At 41.3% G+C, this 27,627-nt stretch overlaps 3 protein-coding genes across 5 annotated transcripts; 1 reads left to right on the forward strand and 2 right to left on the reverse strand.

Moving 5' to 3' along the window:
* Positions 1-1,809: 1,809 nt before the first annotated feature.
* On the reverse strand, positions 1,810-2,870 carry RB195_002362 (uncharacterized protein; the record flags this gene model as incomplete). Its single annotated transcript, XM_064199593.1, has 2 exons — positions 1,810-2,661; positions 2,730-2,870. 2 exons carry the CDS (start codon positions 2,868-2,870, stop codon positions 1,810-1,812), a joined length of 993 nt encoding a protein of 330 aa, XP_064055474.1.
* Positions 2,871-3,522: 652 nt separating this feature from the next.
* RB195_002363 (uncharacterized protein) lies at positions 3,523-7,528 on the forward strand (the record flags this gene model as incomplete). 2 transcript variants are annotated; one of them, XM_064199595.1, is made up of 8 exons in its annotated part: positions 3,523-3,537; positions 4,190-4,273; positions 6,018-6,041; positions 6,130-6,174; positions 6,226-6,321; positions 6,903-7,088; positions 7,145-7,435; positions 7,496-7,528. In XM_064199595.1, 8 exons carry the CDS (start codon positions 3,523-3,525, stop codon positions 7,526-7,528), a joined length of 774 nt encoding a protein of 257 aa, XP_064055475.1. The 2 variants fall into 2 exon arrangements, with proteins under 2 accessions (XP_064055475.1, XP_064055476.1); XM_064199594.1 differs by lacking the exon at positions 3,523-3,537 and having other exon boundaries at positions 4,142-4,273.
* A 332-nt stretch (positions 7,529-7,860) lies between these two features.
* RB195_002364 (uncharacterized protein) lies at positions 7,861-24,423 on the reverse strand (the record flags this gene model as incomplete). 2 transcript variants are annotated; one of them, XM_064199597.1, is made up of 23 exons in its annotated part: positions 7,861-7,916; positions 7,995-8,032; positions 8,101-8,173; positions 8,279-8,348; positions 8,808-8,880; positions 9,777-9,889; positions 10,082-10,168; positions 10,446-10,517; positions 10,614-10,751; positions 11,363-11,464; positions 14,765-14,878; positions 14,971-15,087; positions 15,535-15,667; positions 15,742-15,892; positions 15,950-16,082; positions 16,163-16,342; positions 16,713-16,836; positions 17,034-17,164; positions 17,588-17,704; positions 18,080-18,211; positions 19,132-19,230; positions 19,593-19,682; positions 24,178-24,423. In XM_064199597.1, 23 exons carry the CDS (start codon positions 24,421-24,423, stop codon positions 7,861-7,863), a joined length of 2,589 nt encoding a protein of 862 aa, XP_064055478.1. The 2 variants fall into 2 exon arrangements, with proteins under 2 accessions (XP_064055478.1, XP_064055477.1); XM_064199596.1 differs by lacking the exon at positions 10,446-10,517.
* Positions 24,424-27,627: the final 3,204 nt, after the last annotated feature.

The raw sequence follows: 27,627 nt of genomic DNA on the forward strand, positions 1-27,627 counted from the left end.
AACATCTTTTCTTTTTGTTATCTTTTTTTTTCAAAAATCGAAGAATTCACTGGATCACATTTCGGGTAAAATATAGTTGAGGAGGCACGTAATACTCTTATTTGTGGAAGTAAACAACTAAATCAGTCTGGGGTCTAAGACCCGAGCGTTAGTCTTAGAGGATCTCTGACATGTAAACTAAAGTTACGAAGAGAGAAAAAGTACGAAAGAACGTCCAGAAATAAGAGCGTTTCTTTTTTCTTTCTTTCTACTATAGTAATGTTGAGAAGAAAGATAACCAAACAACATGGCAATTCGCCCTTTCCTTAGCGATTGCATATTGGGATAACGATGCCATTTCAAACTGAAAAAGGTTTGAAAATGATAAGGGCGCGCAGCTTGACATACAGACAAAATGTCTCTCCACACATTACCTCAGCTGCTTCGAATGGGTGCGTCTTCATCGATAGGTGCCTATGCTCTCTTTCTCCAGTTTCCTAGCTTATACTCTCTTTTCATGGCTGCAGTTCTGCCATGTTCAGTACAGTATAGTACAGTGTAGCACAACGTTATGGTCGTATTCCATGTGCAAAAATACTGCCAGGAATCGCGGAACTTAACGACTGTGCTTAGTGGTTGAGTGTATGTAGTGAGATCTGGTGACTCACTTGCACTGAAGATCTTCCAGAGGATCGTTCGTTGAACACCCTCACCTCTTTCTCTCTCTCCCTCTCCTACATTCTTTTGTTTTTTCTTATTCTTGCTGCACTTACGACGGACTTCTTTTCTTTGCTTGTTTCTTCTTTCAGTCCTACACTTGTTTGCTTCCTCCTTTTTCATTCATTTTTTTCTGGTCATTACGTATCTGTGAATTTGCTGTTTTCCGTGGATATTTCATTTACGCCTTCTGCTAACTGCGCACATACGCACATAATTCACGCCAATCATCCCAAATCCAGGCAAAAAAAAATGGAGGCTGTCCTTTTGCTCTGTCTGGGATTCGAAGCAACAGCAGATGAGTTTGAACGGCAGCTGATTTTTTCTAAAATTATGCATATTATGCTGAGTACGTGACTGAACGAGTAATCGTTCAGTCAGATCAGGGACAAATCGATCGATTGCACATCACGTAGGAACTTCAATCCTTGAAAATTTTTCTAAAAATCTTCCAAGTAATATGACCGTCACATCGATTCTTTCTATGGATTTAGTAATGTTTTTCTTAATTTTGCAACACTTTGAAAACACTTGTTACGTATTGGGGAAAAATATTGCAACAAAAACGAACTTGTGTCTTTTCTGAAATTTAGTCTCATGTACTTATCTGTGGAATTCCAGTACCGTATAGAATATAAATCCTTTTGCATTGCGACTAAAAATCGTCTCTTAGCAGAAACTGAATTCCTTCGATTTTGAACCAGTGAACACCTGAGTAGAAATCGCTTTCAGTTCAACATATTCTCCGTTGGTGTTATTTGTTTAAAGCCCAGTAACTATTCATATCTTCCTAGTAGTGAGCGATATTGAAGCCGACGTGCTTCTGGTTAAGCCGCTTTTACTTTCTTGTCACCTGGATTCTCGACGACTACACGTTTCAATAGAAAAAGAAAATCCAACGAACACAACGACACTTCTGATTGCGCTCAAACAGTAGACGATGAAACAGTGATCCTCTGATCGATGTTCAGATGAATGGAACTGTGTAGGGCATCAAGAACGACTACTTAATTCTGGTGTTCTGAGCTTTCTTTTAATATGCATCATTCGTGTTCACAAAAGAGGGAGACGCAGCCCTTTATTTGACTCTTACAATGAAAAATGAGGTGTCAATTAGGCATGTCTGGCAACCTTTCTGCGCAGAACGCGCTTCCTGACAACGCGGCGAACGACCTTCTTCTTTCCGTATCCATTGGCTCCTCCATTAGCACCGCCAGATGTTTTGTAGCCAGCACTTCCTGCAGGTGGAGCATCCATTGGAGCTCCAGCACGAGGAGGACATGGGCAGTACTCTGCATCGCTACCAGGAGCAGCGTCAGGTCCTGGTTCTCCAGGAGTTCCATCTGCTCCAGCTTGTCCTGGGTTACCAGCTGGTCCAGCTGGTCCTGGAGGTCCTGGATTGGCACCACCTCCAGCACCACCATCTTGTCCTGGCTGTCCGGCGGGTCCCGCTGGCCCAGCAGGTCCAGCAGGTCCAGGAAGACCTTTTCCACTAGTTCCAGGTGCTCCGGGTTGTCCGGGTGCTCCAGCCTGTCCAGGCGCTCCGGATTGACCGGCATCTCCAGGTGGTCCCGGGGGTCCGGCTGGTCCGGGCCCGGATCCGCCTCCTGGTGCTCCTGGGTTTCCTTCGGGTCCAGCAGGTCCAGCATCTCCATCGGGTCCCGGTGGTCCTGGTGGTCCAACAGGGCACGTGATGCAATTACCATTCGAACCATCTCCTCCTCCCGAGTTGCCATCACGGCCTGGCTGTCCTGGCGCACCTGGCTCGCCATCATCTCCGGGCTCTCCTGCTTCTCCTGGGGGTCCAGGTGGTCCTGCGGGGCAGTTGCTAGCCTGCTGGCCACAGTTACATCCTGATCCTCCACCAGTAACATAAGAGTCACGTCGCTTGACGAATGCTGCTCTCTTGTCACGTGCCATTTCTGGGGTGGTTCTCATTTCGTGCCAGGCAGAGTTGGCGAGATCCTTGAAATACTTTTTTTTGTAAGAACACCGATTGCATCCTTTGGTCAACATAGTCAGAGTGTACTCACTTTGAAGTTATCAAGTTCCTGAAGAGTGTCATCGTAGAAGTTGTTGATGTCGTTGATGATGTACACCACGCTTATCAAAGAGACAACAACGGCGACAGCCGACATTGTGGCGACGCCACCAACCAACGTGCTTGTACCCATTTCTAGAAAACTATACTTGTTAGTCATTAGTTTTATTTTGTTAGCGAGCAGAATCTCTAATTTCATAGTACAATTAGAAATATAAGGTGAGAAACGAAAACTGCACTGGGATGAAATGGCTTACCTATCTAAGCCTCGGCACAGAACCAGTGTATTGAAGACTGTTTCGATTTCATTTTTATACGTGGAAATCCAAGGTCATTTGGATCCTTATAACAAAGATTTCGGTTTTATCGTTACTTTGCAGTTTTAGGTGATGTTGATAGAACTGAAACTTGCTTACTCTTATCGGGGATAGGTAGCAATAACCTTGACGCGATCGTGTTCAATGTAGCAAGACAGTGTGCCATGCCATTTTCATCAAAATTAGCTATGAAACACAACGTTTTCAGTCGAATTTTGAGTGATTTCAATGGATCTTTATGGTTATGGACTTGTGGAACCTCAACGAGTCTATAACCCCTGTGTATTGATTTCGAAATGAGAAGGAAGGAATTTTCGCTCATCCCGGCACAGGATGATAAAGATAGGGAGCATTTATTATTATCCTCAGTCAAAAAATAGTGAAGGGAACTGAGAAATGGTGAGGTTCATTCCTATTTCTACTCGCTGCGGAAGGTTGTTTACTACATATCTACATTGGACTCAAGTCATGTTGATAGACTACGTGGGTCCATGTCAAAAGTTCTGCAGTTCGCGCGGTTCAAAGTCCTCCTCTCGTGTTATTGCTCGTCATTTCTTTGTCATTGTCCGTTCCTACTGCTGTCATTGTCATCTTGCTGTTTTTCTCTGTTGCCCTCCATTTACTTCTTTTACTTAGAAATATCTCTCTTGAACATAATCTCACAACAACTTTATTTTCTGATTTGTTCCCCTTGTACAATACCTATAATAACACTTCAATACGCCTCACATGCTCCGTACCTGAAATTTACATTTTCACGCCTGTTCGTATTTCCTCACATTACCAATGTTTTCTCCCTCTAATTCTCACTAATTCGTACTTCAGTTTTTCTTACTACTCCTTCGGGCTCTTTTATTGTTGTCATAAAATCGTCCTCCGTGGATCTGCAAGGGTAGCACTAGGCATCTGTTGATCTACCTGAGTTTCACTTGCTCTGCACCTGCATACCTCCCGCTCCCGCTCCCCTTCTCTGCCATCTCATCCATTTAAAACAAATCAAATTAAATCTGCCACCTCAGTGACTCACAGCTATGCGCCATGGAATCCACGATCATCCCGGACCAGATATCAAGATTGTGTTTCTTTCATGAACCTTATTCATCTAGCTTCTGAGATCAGTACGAGTGCTTTTCAGATTTTGATCTTATCACGTCTACTCGTCACTGTTAATGCATTGTTTACGGCGATATTCTTACTATGTTGTCGGTCAAAGAAAAAGGTTGGTTGGGTTAGGTGAGGTCGTGTTCATATCTTGCCGTGCCATAATAGGAACTGGTTTGAAGTGAGCGTTAAAGAAAACGTTGTTGTCGGAGTCCTCTGTGGAATGTCGACAAGCCCAAGTCTTTTATTGACCCTGTGATGGCTTCAATACGTATATCATGGTCCTTGCATCTCTTTTTTTGAATTATCTGCGCCCAACATAACCGAGTTTCATGCGAAAGACGAAGGTTTCACAACGATCATTTCTGGTCATGAATAAGCCAGAATTTTCATAGCTCACACAGACAGGAAAAGCGAGTGTGCCAGAATAGCACTAATTATGTATTTGCAAAAAGAGTTGCGCAGGACCTGCTTAGGTCCTCGCCTCCGCAGTTCTTTAGCAGCGTATGACATACGGAAAGCGAGGAACGACTTTGATTCATCAAGTCTAGAATGTTCCGAGATAAGGTTGATCCACACATGAGATCCGTCGCCTAGAGAAGAACTCCAAACTGATATCAGCCGGCCGTCGTAGTTCGTCATCAATGGCGGTAAACACCAACATGCGGCAGTATTTCATTCTCTACAGACACTGATTTTTGCCAGGGCAATCGTGGACATCTATCCGCCCATAATTAACACCTATTAATGTTGAAGCGGTAGTTTACGCTACCGTTAATGCTGATAGTTGTAGTGTAGATGACAGCTGAATACGAGCGCAAGTAGAGGGATAGAGGACGAAGGCTCGCTTTGCTGTCAAACCCATTCGATCGTGTTCACACAGACAGGAAAGCGAGTGTGAAACCTTGCCGTAGTTATCACTTTGCGAACCAACGGAAAGCGAACTTCAGATGATGCAGTGATGGAAATGACTCTTCTCTCTGCCCTGTACTTCAAAACAGAACTCAGTGCATCTTTGTGCATCTGCACCGCGGACAAACTGGTTGACACTTAGTTGACGCAACGTCTCGCGTTTACGCTGTACTTTTTGTAAAGACGAATAATAATGTCCAAATCGATCGGGTTTTCCAAGTTTGGATCCATAATTTAGACGATTTTTGAAATAAATAATCGCTTGGCACTTACTGATGACTAAACGCACCAAAAGCTTGGCCGCAATTTTCTAGCAATTAAAGCATGCGGCGAGAAGTGCATGCAGTTGTTGTACTTCTCACGTTTCGTTCGAAAATCGTCGAAAATCCATCGAATTACAACAATCGTGCGGAATGCTCCGCACGCTCCCCAAACATGCGAAGAAATAAATACATGTACAGTCGCCGCTTGACGTATTAGGTTGCCCTGACGGGTTACCTTTGTAAAGTAGGCGGGCATTCACTTGATTCCTCTTAGCAGCAATCGATCAACAGGACGACGGGGCTTATGAATATATAAATATTATACTATAAATAACTAAATAAATATCGCAATTAAAGGGAAAGGGTAGCCTGTTTTCTCTTCTTTTCTGCTAGTATTTCGTGTAATTGTACATAATCAAGATTACGTCAGTAAGTAGTGCAAACTACTTCTTCTCTCCTTCACATCTTCGCCATCGCCGCATCCATTGTCGTCCCATTGAACGGAGCGTACAGAGAGACTAAGTATTAGCGGCCACCACTGCCACGAGTGCACCGCGTCAGACCGACGAAAGACGTTCAGCGGTGACTGCACAAATGGGATTAGAGCTATACATATAAAGTGGGGTTAGAGAGAGTTGTGTCATTCTCCTTCCAATTTCTGAGTTCTTAATCTCGACTACTTTACAGGCTTACCCATCAGCCTTCATGGAGGTGAGTTCAGTTCGCCAGATTTTCGCAAGTTTTTGGCTAATTTACTACTGACTACTACTGTGTCAACAAAATTCTACATTTCTTTAAGGGTTACGGTTCGAAAGATGACGCTCCTGGAACACCAGATGGATCGGTATGATTCCGAGCGTTTTAAGTCGAGAAATGTGAATGTTTTCTTGTTCAGCGTGACAACCAGTTTCGAGCACCAGAACAAAACAGAGCTCCCCAGGATTACCCAGCACCTGCTGGCGCCAACAATGCGGACTTCCAAAACAGAGCAGTACGAAAAGATCCCTGGGTTTTTTCTTTAATGGCCGTAACGTAACTTTTATCTTCAAGCAAATCACCTGAATAACATGTAAACTGCAGTACCACATGCCGTTTAATGTGTTGAAGATCATAACATACATCAATTATCATTGGTCCCAAAATTGTATCAAAATTAACTTTTGCAAAAGTAATATACTCCTGAGCATGAAACCCGCAAACTTCCGTATCACGGACTTCTAGTTCTGTCTGACTGAGCTGAAGTTTCATAGAATTCACAAGGCCTCATCTTCAAGTGTTTCCTACTCCGAACATTAGTTTGTTTGTAGTTTAGTTTGACTTTAAAATGCTAAAAGCGGAACGATTAGCTTTTTCACTCAAATAGTTACTTCCCTTGAGCGGATGATCGTAATCCTAAATGTTGAACCAATTTTTCATCGGGAAAATTCATTTCCTCGGTGCTCCACCAAAAATAGGTCCGTAAACATAAAATCCTAAACGAGGCGTCTTTGGGGATAATTGAGTAAGAAACTCCTGACGTCTGTTGATCCAAGAAACACTGGTACTCTTCGTTATTTTGACTCACAAATTTAGGCCGAATACGGTGGTCCTGGTGCAAGGGGTGGAGGTGGGTATGGAGGAGCTCCGCCACCAGGGCAACCAATCGTTCCACTAAATATCAGACCTCCACCTCCTGCTCAAAACAAAATGGCCGGTACTTTTGATCCGAACTACCAAACGTTAGCCGCACTGAATAATGAAGATGTTTTCAAAAGAAAGGCAAGAGTTTCATCGCACTACTGAAAGATATATGGGACAGATTTTCTCAAATTCAGGACGCTGGTGGAGGTCCCTTTCTCAGAGGTCCCGTTGGCGGTAGTGCCGAATACAACGGGGGTGCAGGCAGTGCTGAATACGGGCGCGGTGGAGGTGCAGGTAGTGCCGAGTACTTGCGCGGCGGCGGTAGCGCCGAATATCGCCGAGGTGGAGCCGGTGCTGGGGCTGCTGCTCCCGCTCGTGCACCAGCTGTTCCCATTCGAGCACCGGCCGCTAAAGGAAAAGTGGCCGCGTTTGATCCTAATTACCAAACTCTCGCGGCTATCAACAACATAGATGTCTTCAGAAAGGTTTTTTTCTTGAATTTTCCAGCAACGAGGTATATTATAATGCAGTACTTTTCTGTTTAGGGCAGTGGCGAAGCTTTTGGTGCACGATACTAACCAATGAATGAAGTGCATTGAATCAATAATTAGATCGATCCAGGTTTTGTCATATTGTTTGTCGCCGCATAAACTTTCTGTTAAACAGTGATGTCGACAATGTGTCAAGAAAACGAGTCCAGAACTAAAAATAAACGTGAACAGCTAGAGGAATCTGCCGATCACCACTGCAGAAGTGTATGACGACCGACGAAAAATTTACTCACAAGATATGCAACAATTCTGTGCACCCAACGCTACTGAGTGCCCGGAAACGAAACACACTTCCCAACTGCTCCGTTAATACAATAACACAAAACTCTATATACAACAAAGCCACTCGTCACATATTTCTAAAGCATTGTGCTCGGCTCCTCTGGATCCACCCAGGGCCAGCCGTGTTGCTCACCTAAACGCATTCTAGGAGTTTGATCAGATAGATATATTAATTAAGCGGTACTATTGGCTGAGCACATGAACCACTTGCCATTTTCACAAGGCGCCGAAGGTCCGTTGGCTGAGATTCTTAAAGAAGAATTTTTCTGGAGGATCGTTGTTTGTTACTGTGTTTGTTACAGAAAAATTTATCAAACCTTTTTTCTGGAAGTAGGGGATCTTTGTCTTTTTCAGCAGCAGATGCAACGATGCCGCTAGCAAAACACCAGTCTGCAAGTACTCCCTTTAAAGCACTATGCAGGCCCAGTAGTTTCGTGAAATTACCGCTATTAAATGAACAAAATAGCAGATCACACGCGATCATCCATTACAAACCTTGCTGGAGGAATTGTGTATCACCAAGCTCTCGCAGTTTTTCCAACAAATCCCAAAGTTGTGTGCTTTTCTGGAAAAGAAATTATGGTGAAATTCATGTAGGGGGAGGGGATATGGAAAAGGGTTTAACACCACTTTCCAATCAAACTTTAAGGCATCACCCCACGAATCTGAGATGGTACGACGGAATCACCCTTCCCTCCATAATCTACGACTCCGTACAGGCATAACCCACCTGAAACCCGCACCACCCCAGATTCGTGGAGTGATGCCTTTAAGGACTCCACACAAGGGGTTCTAGCTAGATTTTATACGATGTCTGGCAGACCTGTCAAAACCTACGGTTACCCTACTGCTACACCTACTGAATGGGTCCCACATAGATGAACTACAAGAGGCAGCAGCTTCAGGAACCTCGCCTGACCCGAATAATATTAATTTAGCTCCGTTAAAACTGGAAAATTTCCGGAGAAAATTAGCTTTCTGTTTTTTCTTAAAAATAATAAAATGACGAAATTTTTCAAAGTACCTGATGGACATATCGTCGTCGTATTTGATTCTCAGCTTCTGCTTTGGCCAAGAGATCTTTCTCGTTCTCACGCCTAAACAGGATAAAATCATCCATCAAGGGTTTTTGGATGCGTGCAGCATGGTTCATCCTACTGACGACACTGAGGTCTACGGTTTCCCCACCATCCGTTTTTCTATAATTTTTGACATTTTTTACAGTTCTAATGTACTAGATCACACCAAAGAAACGACTATACTTGTCACAAAACTTCCTCGCAAAACGACAACATTCTGAAACTGCACACCCAAGTGTTTCGCTTGAACGTGCCAAATGCAGGAACACGAACGGTGGTCCCTTGTGACTTATCGGATTCATTTTATTTAAATCTAACCGCCCAATTCTATTTATTATTTTTCTCTTAGTAATTGTAACTCAGTAGTAATATAACAATTCCTATCTATTTGTTTAGATTAGCTTATACGAATATTCACCATATCGACTATGTCAACTATTACTACTTTTTTAAAATAAAATTCAAGAAAAAACTAATTGATTGTCAGTTGTGAACAGGGACTCATTGATTAACATAGATTTATAATACTAATGAGATGCGCATAATTTCGATTTCTCTGAAATTAAACTAAGGTTCCTGTCCAAAGTAGTAAGGATACTGTAAATGTAAATGGCACCAATACAAAAAATCCATTGGAACAGCCAGATGCCTATTGTGCATCGAGGAGACGAATGTGAGGAAATTAGTTGATCCGATTCGCTTCTTTTGGAAGTACAGTCCTCATTTAACTCACGTCCCAGATCCGTTACTTGTTGCATAGGCACCTGAGACACTCACAAATTTCGTAAAGATTACTCACTAGTGTCGGTAACGCGCACACTGATGGAATAACGGCGCAAGACTCTTTTAGTAAATTTGTGGTAAGTTATTTTGGAGATTAGTGTAAGTGCAGACGAAAGTGATGCACAACTAACATATTCTGATTAGTGGCTGTATTCTGTTGACCTTTAGCTACCATTGATTTCATCATACCACGTCGATAAGCTCGTGGATTGTTCCCGGCTGGATTTCTTGCCAGTTCAATTACCTGAATTGGTGCGTTATCGAAAAGATCACAGGTTCTGCAACCATCGATTACTTGCCTAGACGAGAGAGGGGAACATTCTTGTGATATTGAAAAGCAACTCATAAACTCGACAATAAAAATCACAAAACTAGTTCCAACCGCTCCGTATATGTAAGGCACCATTTAAAAAAAGGAAGAAGGAAAGCAACCAACCTTTGGCACAAATACAAGGCATAAGGTGAGTGTTGCAGAAAAAATGATAAAGAAACAAGCGAGCGCAAAAGCTTCGTTTACTCGTTCCTGGAAAGTACTTTTTAAGGGAAATTGTGATTTTCGCAATTTCCAAAGAGGGGATTAAAATTGTTGTGGAGGGAGTGAGGATTAAATAGGTGGCAACTTTTACACTTGTTCAAATATACTTTTAAAAATTACATTTTTAAAAGTGAGTACTGTCCCACACACCATCACGAGGCTAACAGTACCCGGAATAGAATACTAAACAAATCTATCTTCGTATCATGTCAAAGCGGCTCATCTTATGAAGGTAAAGTAAAAAGAAAAAAGTAAGAAAATAAACCTGGTAAGAACTAAGATTAAGCAAATAGGTTATAGTAGGGGGAAGATGTCGTTGGCGTTTTGATACTTGACACTTCGAAAAATTAGGAAATCTTCAGTCTCTACCTACTAACTAGTCAACTTCTTGTGCACTTTCACAACGTTATCATAGAAATAAAACAGGAGATACCTGCAAAATAACACTTATTGACAGTCCAAGTGTACTCATCACGACGACGTTGTAAACGCTCATTCCTATGTATTTGCTGTCATTTAGTGCCGGAACGTTCACGTGCCTTGTCTCCCAAGCGAGAAAACAACCAAGAATCTGGAATGGGAAACTATCAAACTGCTTTTGTTGTGGAGAATATAGAATAGTTGTACCCGCAAAAAAACAGAGCAAGAATTATAAATAAAGGTTAATTGTCATTTCCCCTATGTTATTTCAGAAATTATTTGCGGGTGAGTATGATGCTGGGATCCCTCCACGAACAGATGCAAGTAGTAGAATGGCTCTATCGCCCTCATGAGACCTTATCACGGTAGTGTACTTCACCAAGGGTGCGTGTAAAGAAACATCTTTCTCTCATAGCGATGCAACTTACTAGTATAATAGAACGGTGGTAATACTGGGCCAGTTTTGGTTGCTCACTCGAGTTGCAAGTTATTGCAAGAGTTGTTATTTCTTCTGCTTACACGAGTTATATGGCGATTTTACTCGGAATGTGGAGCTCTGACAACGCCGAAGTTGCCCGCTCCCTACTGCATAATAAGTTCCATCGTGAGGGAGAAGAAATCACTCGCTAGCCTTTTTCTGGATTACTACCAAGAATTGAGCATTATCCACTATTATTATGTACTCTGTCTTTAAACTGTATATTCTTGGAGACATGGTAACATCGATGATCCGATGATCCGGTGCTTTTAAAGAGCACTTACCATGAGAATCCCCTTGATAGCATATAGAATCGCTTGAAACACCGCCGAATGACTTGATTGACATTTTTCAATTTCCGGGACAACCACCTTGTCATCGATATGCTGAAAAATGTGAATGAGTAAAGAAGTAAAGAAAAATAAAGGATAGTGCCTGCTGCTACTCTATCCGCTTAGGATGCACCACCACGTTCACTTAAATTCAGAATCGTTTGAGGCTCACGAACGCGTGACTAACCTAAATAATATTATTCGGATTTTAGCCGATTTGTCTGGTTAGTGCCTTCATCCTCACATTCAAGTGTGGTACCAATTTAACGACCTCATAGAGATGAAAGGCTTCGTTTGATCTACGGCGGTATCGAACGACGGAGCGTACAGTAGCAGTGGAAACTCTTACCGGCTACGCTATATACGCCACCGATAACATGGAGTGTTTATTTTAAAATCCCTAAACGGATATAAACAATGCGTGCTGCCCGTAAACCATTGCATGGTGGAGAGAGGATGGGTTATATGCAGCCACCCATGTGTGACACTGGTCTAATCCGTGCTAACATCGAATAAATAATACAGAAGGGGAGAAACTTGGATCACAAAGGCATTGAATGCCTACACGCAGTCTGATTAATGCATTTCAGGAATTCTGTTCTTTTGTGTCTTCTCAGATTCAGAACGCAATGATAACAAATGTCATGCGATGCACATTACGTGCAAACTGAGGCAAATTAAGGCTCAAATGATTTAATGGAAGGAGGAATAACCATAAAATGTACTATAAAAGTATCCCAAAAGTTCAAGCGACGGATTCTCCCCGAAGTTTTTTTTTTTTTTACATCTGATTCTTCTCGTGCTCCAAACGGTTAGATCACAACATTTTGTACTTAAAAATTTTTTTTCATCCATAGCTCCTATTTAGAATGCAATCCCTACTGTTGGTCCTCGTCTTGTGTTTTGTCGTTTCCGGGATCCCCAAAGAGAAAAAGAAAGAGGATGAACACGAATCCCCATTTCTCAGATATGTGGAACATGCGGACAAGGAGAAACTCAAAAGACTTTAGTCAAGATGGGATCGCTCCGAAAATCAGAGGACGAAGATTCTGGAATGGGCGAAAAAGGTTGGACTAGAGGTAATTTGATGTTTTTGTTCTTTACACTTCAGGCAAGAGATGAGGCCAATTCAATTCATCTTTGTAACCATTCTAGAAGCAACATAGGGATCACTTCAGGATCAGGTCAGAAAGTTCGACAACGGACGTCGCAGGGAAGGAAAGGAAACTCGAAAGGAGTTCATTAAGCTGACGGAGTCGCTACCTGGTCTCGCAAACAGTTCGCTGACAAATATTTCGATGATAGTAAGAGTCTACTCGTGAAATTAACTGACATGGAAAGTTTCAGAGATGAGCACGATAAGCTTGGTACTAGCACGAGAAACCTTGCGCAGGAGGCTCAAGGTCTGTCTCCAGTTTGCGATGCATTTACTCACCCCGTTGAAGAGACAGAACACAGCGCCCGTTCGACAACAGATACGCGTTCTCGTTAGCTGCTTTTTCTATTGTCGTACATCGGACAAACTTTCATCTTTATCTTTTAGGTGATGTGGCAGAACGGGGCAAATGAGAATGACGAAATATCGCTGACTGATACAAATTTTTTTATGAATAAATGTCTTTGACGTCTACTGACTTTCAAGAGAGATCACTTTCTTATTCATCTAAATTTTGACCTTAACTAACCCTCCTTTTTCATTTCGAAAACCGGATATCCCAACACTTTAACTCTTATTTTCTTTTTTACTCGTGTGGACAGCTTACGCTCATAACTCCACTTTTTCCCTTTTTGTCCAGTCCATTTTTTAGCTGAAATTTCTCCGAGACAGCCGTCTTCTCTAGTTCTCATCGAGCTTGGTTAGCCTCGAGTGAAAACAGCGTGCCCGAAACGGAGGGAATCTATACGTTTCGGAGCGTTTCTGTTGCTTTCTTTCTACGTTCGTACCAGAAACTCCCATTAAAAACGTATTCTAAGGACATGCATAGAAGTTTTTCAAAGAAGCAAGAACTTCTTCGAAGAAATCTATGTATGGGTTTAGGAAGAAATCGCATTTTATGGTGTTGCACACCGACACGTCGCGCAGTTCCCAGTAGCCAGAAAAGCATGATGCGGTGGTGAGTCCCATCAACATGTTGCCTTGCCGTGTACCCCTACACCCTGCAATGGATCATTGCACATCAACCTGGAACACCCCCAGTTATAACCTGCTGCATAAAAATACATCTGGCATCAAGTGGATCTCCTGATCACCTCACCATTACTGTATAGAAGAAGTTCCAACGGATGAACTACAAGACATTCAACAAACTTCACATCCTTATCATTGGTCCGATTACTGTTAGATATCAAATTAACATGAATCACCTGCAATAATTTCCATTTCTCTGTTCAGTGAGTTCTCCATGTTTTGAGTTTAGTAAGTGACAAGTTATATAGTCACCAGTCTGAACGTCCTGCTAAAGCCGGACTTCAGACTTTCTGTGGTGTTCGCTTCGCTCTCCTTGACTTACCAATGAAAATTCATAATAGTGGCATTCTCTGTGTTATTAGATTTGTATTTTTCTAACCATGCTTTCTCCTTTTTTGTTTTGAATTAAGGCGAAAGATTACATAGTTTTCCCTCTAAACGCGTCAGTTCTACATCTGGAGAGTATTCAACCATCAGCTTCAAACGTTCTTTCGATTGCAATATAACATAGATACAATTTGAAAGCATTACTCGAAGTATGGGTGTTCCTCATGTTTTCCCCAACAGTTGTCACAGATTGATGTTTTAACGTGGAATGACGTGAACAACATCATCGTACTGATAAAGATGAGTTCCACAACCTACTGTCGTCCGACACCCTAATCCGACGCCGTGGGACCCGTCGCCCCCCAACTAAGGGTTTCTGACAACCCAATTTTTGGAATTTCACACACACACACACACACACACACACACACACACACACACACACACACACACACACACACACACACACACACACACACACACACACACACACACACACACACACACACACACACACACACACACACACACACACACACACTTTGTTGGGGCCACTTCTGCTGCTCCTCATTCAGGTGAAGTTTATTGTATTGCAGGTGATATTCTACGACGGAATTCCTCACGTTCTATCGCGTAATAAGTTGCATCGTAGGGAGGACAAGATCACAAATCATCAGGAGCCTGTTTCACACGACCCTTCTGGATCATTAGGAGAAATTGAGCGTAATAACACTCATACTTGTGCACTACATACACACGTAATGGTGCCAAAATCGTTACCGTGATACGCTGCCTTTAAATTCACATGAAATGCTATGAATAAATAATAACGAGCTCACTATCTGTGGAAGCTCCATGACTGACATCCGAAATGGAGAAATTACTGCCCAAAGCGTTAACACGAGCACATCCACGAAAAGAAGACCGGCTAAGATCAGAAGCAGTTTGGAATCCTTAAATAGTATATTAGAATCATGTTAAGATCACAATTAGTCCAGTAAATATGCGAATTGCTGATTTAAAAAATTACAAATTGAGGACAGACCTTTATTGCTTTCCGATCCATTCTGATATTTGTGAATATCGAATGTACTCGCCAAGTCTTCGAAAACATTGAACCGAACGCGAGCGTAAACCCGAGGCATAACGTCCATGTTTTCACCTGAATGCATGATATATGCCTAGCAACAGCGCCGCTATTTCCAAGGGTATCCTTCAATCACTATTTATTGAGTTTATTAGAACTTATTTTCAATCAGCTTTTATTTTTATTTTGGATTCCAGAACTAGCAGAACCTCTATAGCTTTTGGAAGGCGATTTTTTTAAAAAGAAACTCGGACTCACTCGTCTAATAACTAATAACTTCCTCCACAAATCAACCTAATCAAATAATGAATTCAACCTTTCATCGTCAATCTTTCCAGGACATGCACAGCATCAATATTTCTAAGAAATCATTCATCTCTAGTTTTTGCTTCGTTGACACTTCAACTCGATGATTAATTAGCGATGTTTTTTCTTCATTCCATTTGCTCGAGCTTCAAGATTCCTGCCAGGTTTTTATGCTGTACAAGTCCTACTCTTCGTCATACTTACACCAGAACTCACATAACAGAGCTGGACAAAGTTCTCATTTGACAGTATCCGAGTGTCAATTCCCAGAAGTATCACGGATGCGTACGTGCACATTGAACCTACGATAATCAAGTTGTTCAAATTCGGAGATGACATTTTGATGAACCTGGAAACGTGAACGGTGATTGTTTTCCAGTATACGCGAGAAAAAAAAGCGAATTGAGACGAAATGTTTCTTACCTGTGGTTTCTGTACTTGATATTGACAAATAAGAAAATAAGAGCAACCGAAATCCCAATCAGAGCCAGGAATGACATCACAATAAAGAGTAGATTAGAAATGTATTCGCGTTTTCTTTCGATTACCGTTGCGTCCAACGGAGGCTCCCATCCTGCGAGATGATACAGTATTCCCTGTGCTGTTATCAGTGCTATTCCCATGCACGAACCTCCAAGATCCGTTCTCATAGTGAAAACGTCACTTGCTCCATCATAATGGCCGACGTCATCGTAAGCATCGTTACGCCATTGTCGAATGTCCACAAGACCAAGTCTTTCATTGTTCTCGAAACGTACGCGACCCTTTAAACGAAGCAGTGCACATAAACATCGGAGTATTGTGATTGACTACTGGCACTGTTCCGCAACTACAGTAAACCAACCGTGACACCTTCAAATGAGCTGTTATTTATTGCCGACAGAAGTTTTAAGTGAGAGAACGACGCATCTGCTCCAAGCGCCTGACTCAACGCAATGGCCAACGCCCACAGGCCGTCATACAAATATCCTTGCCACATATTTGGGGATTCACGTTCCAATTCGTTCCAAATGTGCGATGCTCGCTAAAAATGTGTGCTGAAAATGTGCACAACACAGTAACGTTAAATAAATACAAGGGATGAGCCTCAACGCTTGACTGGATATCTTCACTGAGTGTGCACTAGTAGGACTAGCTGCGCTGGTTGTAACGAGCTACTAAATCTGAGTGTGCAGATCCAGTACAAGCAAACCCATGAGCGTGCCCAGTTTTACTCAGTAAAATCTTAATTGTGGATAGGGCCCTGGACGAATTGAAGCTGGTCATTTCTTCCCGACAAGAAGCCGCCGTTAATTTCTGCTTCTTTTAGACGCGGATGTACATATCTGTTCTTTTGTGTGCTTGCTAAAACGAGAGACAGGTTTCAACAACGGTATGAGGTGTTTTGAACTCACTCTTCCACCGATGACATACGTTCTTTCATCCTTCCTCATTAGTGCGAACTCCACGGCAAAATGACCTTCAAATACGAGCGCCAACTCTTCCGCAGTACAGTTCGTAGCGATAACGTTCATCCACCTTGAATAACTTGTTTTCAACGGTTCTTCGCAAAGTTAACGGAAGGAAAGATTTTTGTTACATAATCTGAGAGCTTGTCGAAAACCATAAAGTGTTTCTAGAAAACCGAAGAAAAACATTTACTTTCAATTTTCCAACAACAGAAAGGAGATCAGTTAATTTTAGGGAACGAGGTTGTTATAATACAAAGTACCCACGCAGTGGAGTGGTATCCAGGCAGAATCCAGACGTAACTCTCACCATACATCTGGCGATGGTATGCTTCGCATAGCACGATAGCTGCCATATCTTCGGCGACGTCAACAATGAGTATCCGGACGTCACGTTGCTGAAAGCAGAGAATACAACTTGAAAAATAAGTATTGAGAGCATCAGCAAATCATCCGCAACACGCTTAAATTCGAACTCGGTAATAGAACGCAATTTTAAGTTTCCTTGGTATCTAATTTCCCTAAGTTACTACAAAATATCAGGTTTCACCTTTCCACTCTTTACGTGTAAACTTTCTCAATTATTGTGACTCGGTTTAGGAGCGTGAGATCTCCAAATAGGGTTCGAATCCAGAAAACGCTTTCCCCGTAGAATGAATATCCTCCGCTCATGCGACACTACTGTGTCGCCTCGAAACCCTTGGGGACTATGCGCTTCTTGCTTATCTCATTCCCGACGACGCTCACGACACGCTTCGCTCAATTCGTTTTGAAACAGCAAAACCGAAATAAACATCAGAGAAAGAAGTGTAGCGGACTACCTTAAGCTCGTTCAGCTCGTTCCCGATGTTATCCATTTCATGCTTGGTGACACCGGCTGTGTAAAGAACCTTGATACCGTAGCCATGTTCTAGTTTTGTGGTTAAAGCTTCGTGTGGCTGAAAGCTAACAAAACTTTAAAAAAAACTTCTACAAGGAATAAATTTTCGAGACTTCTATTCTTTTAGAACGCAAGAGTAAAGAAAAATTGGAAGTAAATTATGCCGCCGACATTTCTCCTATATCCTATGCCCGCATCCGTTTCAGAGCCAAACCGAGCCCGTGCATGAATTGAATCCACTATTCATAATGCCGTCCTCATCGAATGCCCACGGGCATATGAGCTCGTGAACTCCGTATGTGTACATGTGCATAAATGACGATTAAATATTCACGAGGCCGTGAATGAAAATTTGGGAAAGATGAATTCCAAGTGTGAATTTAAGTGAATGCTGTTCCTCATTCGGAAATTCAACAAATATCACAAAACTCACAAGAGCATGACGTGGTTCATCACTCTGTTTCAAGGTGCCGACCTTTTTCCAGCCGAAATGGTTGATGAGACGGCATTTTGCGTTGTTCAAGTTGCGATCACCGGGAACAATGCGGAAGAATGTTGGATAGAGCTGAAAAGGGGGCTGAACTCTCATGTTATTCTGAATCGATGAAAAAATTAAGAACTCTGAGTCAAGAAAACAAAAAAGACATTTAAGCTTATGCTGTAGTGAGGCAAGTGACATGAGAACTTCTGGAAACTTCCTTTCTTCCGGTCAGTTCTTCATTTTCTAGGCGTAATCAACAATTACTTTCCGGAGTAAAATTCCTTCACTCCTTCCGGGTTTTTTCGTTTCTCTAGAATTACTCTCACGCTATCAAATAGCAATCTCTTTGCGTTTGCTGAGAAATAGATGCTTGAATGAACTCTGCACCGTTTCTCATGGAATATTCATCCGGAATTTTTGTCTTAGAAGAACTACGGACATTCGGATTCACTAATACGGTCATGGACGTTGTATTTGATAACAGTTTGTACCAGTTAGGTGAATTTCAGAGGAAACTAGTCATCTAAGGCTGAGAGTTGCTACCAAGCCACGTTCTTCCATAATGCTGTGCATCTTCAACAAGTCCGTTTCGTTCGTTCATTTTTATTTTCTAGACGTTGTCAATTCTCGCACCTGCCCCTGCTTACACTGAAATCCTCAATTATTCATAGGAACCGCTACGACGACTGCTCAGTGTCACCTGAATGGCAAATCAGTGACCGCCTTTAAGAATGATTTCGTCATATTCATCCTCTCGTCCCTCCTGACATGCAGTGGATAGAAAATGGCAGAATGCAAGCTACGCGCCTGACGCTTGATTCACTTAGGCGTTCAATCATGCCACTTATCTGCTTCACATCAGATGCCTTCGCTAGGACTGATCGTTGCCTCGTGAGGATTGACTTGAGAGATGAGAAAAGAGATGAACTGAGGAAATGCTAAGAAGAAGAGAGAGTTTTCGTAAGAAAAAGGAAATCATAGCTGAACTACGAGTCTAAGAGTACCTCTTGGGAGTCAGCGGTGCCAAATTTTGCGTGAGTTTCTGCGTAACTTAATTGGACTATCTGCCAGTATTTCAGTGCCATTGCCACCGGTTCATTTACCTGCAACACACAATCAGATATAAACTTTTCGGTTAGCCTCAAAACTATTCACTGAAGAAATCCAGTTCAAGGGCTCAAACTGCTATTTCGTGCAATTTTTCAGAAGTGACGGTATCTATCAGCAGCATTCATGACATGCGCGCCCGCATGCGTTCACGCTGCCCGCTGCACTGTTTTAATCTAACACAAACTGCGTGCATAAAGGCTCCAGCATGCATAAATACCAGCCTCTATGTGTGTGGATGTTACAGCCGTTGAAAACATTCAAAATATTTCGTTGAGGAAAATTCGAACACCGTCGCCTTTGTAGAAGCTACAATCACTGCCGAAGTAAGCGAATTGTAATGCAGCGTTAAGTTCACCTCCGTGCACATTCCTCCGAAAAGAGCGACAGGTCGTGGTCGCGAAGCGATCAGATCAAACAGCGCCTTCATTCCAAGTGAAGTTTTGCACTGAAAGAAATTCATCAAGAGCGACACTGTTCATCAGTTGACATTTAATCTAATAAAGGTGCTTTTTATTCAATATCCTAGAAACTTTTACGAATGCAAAAAAAAGACAGTAAACTGGAAAAGTGCCCATCAAGCAGCTTATTGAAACTTTTTCATCCTTTCTGCATAATATACTGCTAGGCTCAGTAAAGCATTACCTCAAGTCGATCCATAACATCTAGCACAGCTTTCAAGCTCCCATCCTCGCAACTTTATTCAAGCTCAAAACGTAGCGTTATGATGCAGTCTGAGCGATTACAACCATCACCAGTGGTCGTAACTTTTTACGGCATTTTCAACTTGAAGGAACGAGAAGAACGTTCACTGCTCTTTTGTTATTGGCTACTCTGGGACAAATAGATTGGGGAAAACCGAAGGGACTAAAGAACGAAACATTTAGGGATGTAGTTCTCGAGACATTGAGGAGTGCAGGCAAAGGTTTCTCAGATGATCACAACTTTACTGTTCTCCCAATTTCCATAAGAGAGAACTAGGTGAACCATTTTGAAACTTTGGAAAATTTCCGCTTCTCATTCTTCAATAATAAACATTCTCTTCATCAAACAACTCAATGTAATTGAATTTTATAGTAATTTGCAAAATTCTCCAAGCGTTGTCGAATACATAAGTTAGGTTTTGTTTCTTTCAGAAACAGAGTAACGCAGAGAAATAAACATATGGACTTAGGTTGACAAATGATCGCATAAGAAGACAAATATCTTTTTTGCCAGCCTGAAAAGTGTTGCACTTCCCACAATGAACAGAAAAAACCAATATTAAGGCACGCTTACATAAACTTCGCGGAAATAAGATCGGCTGTCGCAATGAAATGTTCACGCAATGTCTTCTCTACGGAAGTGTAATTTTTTGAAGACTTTTTCGCTTAGAGATTCGAGAATTCCAGGAAACGACGAGGAAAGCAAGAGCATGTGTTCTACTTCTGTTTACATCATTTTAGGTGAACGTTAAAGTACCAATGGCGCGTGCAATCGTGGCAAAGCGGCGACATTTTGTACTTTCAAAGACGCGAGTTGCCCGCTACACTCTAAAAATTAAATTACGTGTAACCAAACGAGGCTTAACATATTGCGCAAACGTGCATGAAGGAAATCGAAGGATCTGGAATAAAAGAAGATTTAGGAAGAGAAAAAAGCTTGTTTCGGATAACCTCTATGTAATAGCGAGAGAGTAGAACAAAATGGAATTTGTGAGGAAATAGGAGAAAAAATATTCAAATTGATACTCAGCAGTGTAGGATTAGCCCATTACCCCTATTTAGAAAAACAACTTGTTTGTTCCAAAAAAAGCTATTTTAGCAACGAAACTTTGGTTTCTAATTGGTAGAAAAACATAGTTAGAAAACGCAATACATGTAGGAATATATATATTATGACGCATCAGTCAATGATTTTCTAGAAAATTACGTTCCAACTTTTATAAACTGAAAATTTAGTGAGCAATCTAGTACTCCAATGGTTCTCTCGGTCAACTCGTACGTTGATTTCTGAACATCTTCTTTTAACTGAGCGTTTATTAGATTTACTTCTCAAAGTTCAAATAAGTTCTAGACCTTCAGGATAAAGATAAACTTTAGGCATGAACATGTAAGAATGAGGACTAGTGGGGATTTTAACTCTAACATAATCGATACAGATTTATGACGGCATATTCAACAACAGAACCTAACGTTTGTACAAGATAGGGAGTCGAATAAGTTCTAGTATCCTCTCGACCATCTTGTTATTTACATGAAGCGATGAAAAACGCGAAACCGATCTCGGTGGGGACAAAACTGTAGTGGAAGATGAAGAACTGCACCGCAATATCGCTATGGGAAAAAGAAACTCTTCAAATGAGAAAAAACACTCATCATTGAATATGGATTTCCTCCCATTAAAAAGTTTATCGTAATGGGAAGTAGAATAAAACTTTGAAAACGAGCTTTCTTCAGAAATCACAGGCGAAAGTAAAGGTGATAACTAATGAAGACTCAACAAATTGGCTTTTCACTATGAATAGATTTATCCTGCAGATGCTTCTTTTTTGCTGCCATTCATATTGCTCTACCACTTGGATTTCGCAATCAACAGAACCCTCGCGCTAAAAACTAAATGGAGGATAGAAATTGGAATGAACTTGTTTTCTCCAGATGAATAGCCATCTACTTCTCTAGGTCTTATTAAAACATATTCACGTTATCTGCATAGAAGATATCGAATTAGTTCAGAAAAACATGGGAAAGGGAAATATCCACCAATACTCTGTGGATAAGCGTAGATCAACTTCCAACTTAATCCTTATGGCCCACTATTTCTCAGTATCGCGGAATTCACTTTTCCAAACCAGTTGTTTTGTCCCTCATTCTCTAGATGATTCTAAAATGTCAACGCACCGCTGCTACGACCTACAGCAACTTTATGGCGGCTTTACCACTGATCTCTCCGCACTCCCGGGAGAGACCATGTAAAACCCAAAAGACCTCTGAGGATTTCTCAATAAAGCACAGTGAAACGGGATTTTTTAGGCAAGGATAGGAGCATACGGCAAATATGTGCCTATTCCGGAGAAGGGAAGTCAGTAATTTCATAAATTGATGGCAGTATGCCGAAAGTATACGAAAAATCTCGAAACTGCTTAGTCACAATATAAAAGTAGTATGTAGTACCCAGAAACCACCCCTGATTTACGAAAAGCATGTCATAATCCGAAATCGCAGTACTGTGCCGTAACCTAGAAGAGCACACAGTGCAGAACCACTTAGACGGGAATCCAGCAAAACAGACACCGAAGAAATGAGTTATTTCACTTCCCCTCTCAATCTTTTCAGGAAGAGAAACAGAAGCTTCAAAAGGTTTGATGAAAGCCAGAAAAATTGGGAACGCATTAGATTTTGAGCAATGCAGACTTGAAAAAAAGAGTTTCCCAAGTTTGACATACAAACATTTCTGTCACAAACTTTTCTTTAACAAAGTGCAAGGATTAGTTTTTTCAAGGCACTAGGTTGGTGGTTCTGTGTTCTTTTTTGTGCAACCCGTAGTAATATCCTTCTCTTTTGTGTTACTCACTCTAGCAAACTATTAGAGGTCCGGGTAATAACAATATCGTTCACTAAACAATTCGGTAAGCAGCAAAAAGCAACAAAGAGCAATGTTTATTTCTTTAAAAAATTGTCGCTCATTTCAGGTATTTTCTGGAACAGTTCGATTTCTTTACGGATGGTAAAAAAGGTAATAATTTGCTCTTCTTTAAAAGTGGCAGGAGCTCTTAATTCAGTCCCATTTCAATAGAGCGCTAGGCACTTGCTCTTGATCTATTATGCAATTTAGGTGAATAGTGTGTGCAATTAAAAGCATGTCCAGAAAGAGAGCATTCGCGTGGAAAGCTCCTGATTCTACACAGATCGGCTTCGTAGCTCAATAAACAACAGAAGTTACTGGCTAATGGGCACTTTCGCAAATGGTAAGAACATTACCACAACATCACCTTTTTCAGCTCTCAACGGAGTTCGTGTTAGATTGGAAAAGGGAAGTTGAAACATACAGAATTTTCACTACACCTTTCTAAATCACGAGTGTGTCATCCAGTATATCCTACAAAAAACGCGAAAGAGGTCAAAGTCCATTTTCTTCAACGCCTTTGCTACTTTTTTGATACTGCTGTGAAAAGTTCAATAGGAACCAGTAAAAAGAAAAGTTAAGAGTAAAAAAGCAGAGCTGCAAACGTTTAGCGATCTTTTATTAGGTATTCATCCAAATAGTTAGTGGTACTACAAAATACTGGTAGTACCGGTATAATGCTTAGTACTTATAACAATTGAAAAAGAAAATCTGCTGCATTTGAATTTGCATTTGATGGCAAAACAAAAATCCAAAACAGGCAGCTTGCACCGACATCCTCGGGAAGAAAATTACGTACTTGGAGGGGAAAATCAGCGGATTAAAAAAAACAGCGCAACAGCGTTTCTTAAGCACCAAAGAATTTTAATTTTGAGAGAGAGTTTCCTTTCTTCGATTTTTGAATTCGCAATGACTAGACACAGAAATGATAGCACTGGTTTCCATTTTTGTTTCATGTTGTTAAATTAATTGAAGTTCAAAATTGTAAAGACTTGAAACAAAATTCAATGTTTTCCTCATGCTTTCTTACAAATCCTCAACCAATTTCCCGGCAGTCCTATTAGTATTCCAACTAATCCTAGTTGAAGGCGAAGGAGCATGGAAAGGACAAAATAAGGCGAATTTTTGCACTAGTGGCGCTGGTCGAAACAAGATGGAAACGGAATTCCGGCGAAAAAAGCTCATGTGAATCAATCAGCGACAATGAGAAAATGATCCTAACCTAGAGAAGGCAAAAGAAAAATAAGATTCCCACGGAATGTGTGTATGATAAGCCATGTCTAATTGAATGCTGAGGAACGAGCAGAAAAACAAGTGACTCGGTAACTTGACTCGCTCACCTGAGTATCCTTATAAATCAATTCGAGTTTGAACCCGTCCAGAATACAGGAATGATTTTGAATATAGTTCAGAGCGAGTTTAATTGCCGGTTTCGCATCAATGGGCTTCTTGTCTAGAGAGTCCGGCGCAGCAGTGTTCAGGAATACCCCAAGTGGAACCGGTGTTCCGCCTGGTCGAGGTTTACAGGATAACCCAGACGTATCTGGAGCCAAAAATCCAACAGTAGCAAGAATTAAAGACCACATAATGTCAATTGAATGGGCGCGTGCTTAATTTGTGCTGCTCAGTAGGTGGAGCTTCGCGACCTCATTCTTAGTGTTGAAACGAGGTAGTTTGGGGCGATTTAATGAGTAATATGTTTCAAGCAGCAGATCGATTTGCCGTTGAGCAGTTGTCATAGGAAGGCGGTGCCCCACCACCGCTGACGATGGTGGAGGACGAAATGGGCGGAGCGATCTCCATTGCCGAAACGAAGGAACATGAAAGAAATTGTTTTATGCTAGCCTTGGCCGTGCTCCGAAACTTCACATCGCCTCGTAGAGCACTCAACAATAAGAGGGGCCCAGCGCAGCCCTATTAGTTAAGCGGTCCGTGCTCAAATTATGCTATATTTGCCACTAATGGACGTAACAACATGTTTTCTTTTTCAGACGGAAAATGAAAGGAAACAGGAAAGTCCCCAAAAATGAGTATTTTCCACTCAAAGGTGTGTGGTACTTGAGAAGTTTCCTTTTGTCGATTGAAAAGTCGCAGTTTTCGAAGAGGAATAAATGCATTGAAATTTTTCCAACGTATTTTTCTCGTGGACACTCTTGAACGGCAATTATTCTTTACTTAATGACTATATCGACAGTCACACAATTTGAGCTTCTCATCCACCGTAACAGCGATGGCGGTCTGAACGCCTACAGCACCGCAACCAACTTCTGTCCCAAAATCCGTCGCCGACGGATTAATCCGAACGAATCAAAATCCGATTTTGCCCACTCGCAAAGTTACGACGGTTTGCTACGGATTTTGGGAAAGTAACGATGTCATATGTTCTAATCCACTCGAAAAACATTGATGTCCCAAATCGACCATGAGTCATATGGAATGGAAAATATAAAAAGTAATTTGTTATGAAAACAGAGAGTTCTAGAACAATACTTCTGAAAAGAAACATAGTAAGATTACACATGTATTTTTTTTGAAAATGAACTACTTTCTGTATTTTTAGAAGATGTGGTTCAAAGTTATGCTGCACATCAGCAGCTCTACCACCCCTTTCGCGTTTGCTGGAACCAAAACCCGGACATTATTGTGGAATCAGAACATTTTCAGCAAGTGAACAATTGTCAAGAATATTCCGTTTATTTAGCAATATTGTAGTGTTTTTTCCCAGAAATGTTTTTAATTTTGAGCAAATTATTATATCAGAAATCCCTTCGTATTTTGGCTTTTTCGGGAACCTCTATATTGAACTTGCAGAATCCACATCTCTTCTCACTGCTGAAAAAAATACCACGATTTCGCATACCTTTCTCTATCTTTATTTTGCTTATTCTTTCAAAGTTTCCAAGAACATCAAAAGAGAAAGGAATCTAAGTTTCTGATTCTCATTTCTTCTTCTAATGTTTTTTTAAAATAATTTATTTGTCAATGTTTTATTTTAACCGATTCATCTAGTCCTTTTATTATTTGTCCTACTAAATTTTAACAACCAGCTTTTTCGTCTGAACTCATTTTTTCAAATAAAAAATTGAGACTAAGGAGGTGAAACCTCCATTGCAAAGTTACAACAAGCTAGGTGAACAAGCTTCCTAGCTAGGTGACCATAAATCTTTTCCGGCAGTCGACACTCCGCCTTACCTCATCTATGCAGGATATCGTTTATTATTCATGTTTTCGACAACGAAGATGTCTCCTGACCTGGTTTCGCAAACTAGGATCACTGAACAGCCTCGCTGGATTTCTTTCCGCTTGTTTTCATCACTTAGCTGAACAATCGCTGCCCCAATTGGCAAGAAACACTGGATCGCGATCATTTCAGAACCTTAGCGGCCAACAAAGGACCACGTGTGAAACTTGTGAAGCGAATTAAGAGCGAATAAAACAAGTTATACACCTCAAAAATGTTTTAAACAAGGAAGAGAGTTGTACCAAGAGAACCAGAGCTGTATAGACTTACAAGAAAGAAATCCGTCTTACCGCCTTGAAAAAACAAACGAATCTTTTATGTATCAGGCGTGAGGAACGAAATCTAATCTGTCGCTGGCGACTATTGCAGCCGCGGCAGCGACCAGGTTCACATTTTCTAATATCTTCAGTTATGAAACATGTTTCTAAAAAATCTTCACTCCATTTTCCTTCGTTCTGTCGTAACAACCTAACACTATCAACAATTACCACACAAATCTTTGTACTAAATGCACCCCTGCCGCTGATTTATATCGTAATCTCCATGGGGCTACTCGAATGGAATGTTTTTCAAGAAAAAAAAACGCCAAGAAAGTGTAAAATTGAATGAGTGAAATTGAATGTGGTCATGAGGAGACCACAAAACCTTTCAGACTGACAATTTTGGACTATTGCGTGCCGTATTCGCATAAGCAAACCGAGATGCGCAATTGCAGGTTGCAACCAGTTCTCAGCTGCTAAGAAAGTAGAGGCTTTTAACCAGGGCACATATACAATGTCATTCATCCCACTGGATGAACGCACTCTGGTCTATAAATGTCCCAAGATAGGATACATTTTTATTCAATAACAATTCGTCGACAAGTGCAACACGAAGCGAAAATGTATTATATTCGCTACTTTTACCATTGGAAATTTTTATCTAACAAGCGACTAATTCCCGCAGCGAAGTGCAAACAATTTACACCAAAAGATCAACCACATAGCATTGGATGGCATAGTTTGAAGTTTACCAATGACTTTACTTCCATCGTATTTATCCTCGTAAAAGCAAGTACATTGAACACGAGAGCAAATGAGATCCACGTAAAATGGGAAGGACTTCTGATAATTTTTCTGGCACTTCCGCTATAACGTTAAAAACGATGTGTGGTCTGTCTGCATCTGGAAACCACTGACGAGGCGCTAGTCAGTGCTCTCCAGAAAATGAGAACAAAAAGGAAATAATAACATAGCGGATAATGGGAGATTGAAAACTGGAGCAATCTCGGTGTCTCACTTTTGAATTTGAATCTTTGGCACTGCATAAATCCCTATTGCCTGGATGGTATCGACAACCAATCCACAGCAGACATTTTCTCTTAAATATAGGTATTGATTCTCGGGTAACCATGGATTTCACAGTTCATATTACCGATAAATCGCGAAACTGTGATAAATCGCGGATGCTATAACAAACTATATTTTGTAGCAGTATGCCTGCGAGGTTTTAAGAAACTCTTTACCTGAAGTTTCGGCTTTTTTGCCGTCTTCAGAGGCCTAAATAGGTG

This window comes from Necator americanus, chromosome IV (assembly GCF_031761385.1).
Source record: "Necator americanus strain Aroian chromosome IV, whole genome shotgun sequence".
NCBI classification, from domain to species: Eukaryota; Metazoa; Nematoda; class Chromadorea; order Rhabditida; family Ancylostomatidae; genus Necator; species Necator americanus.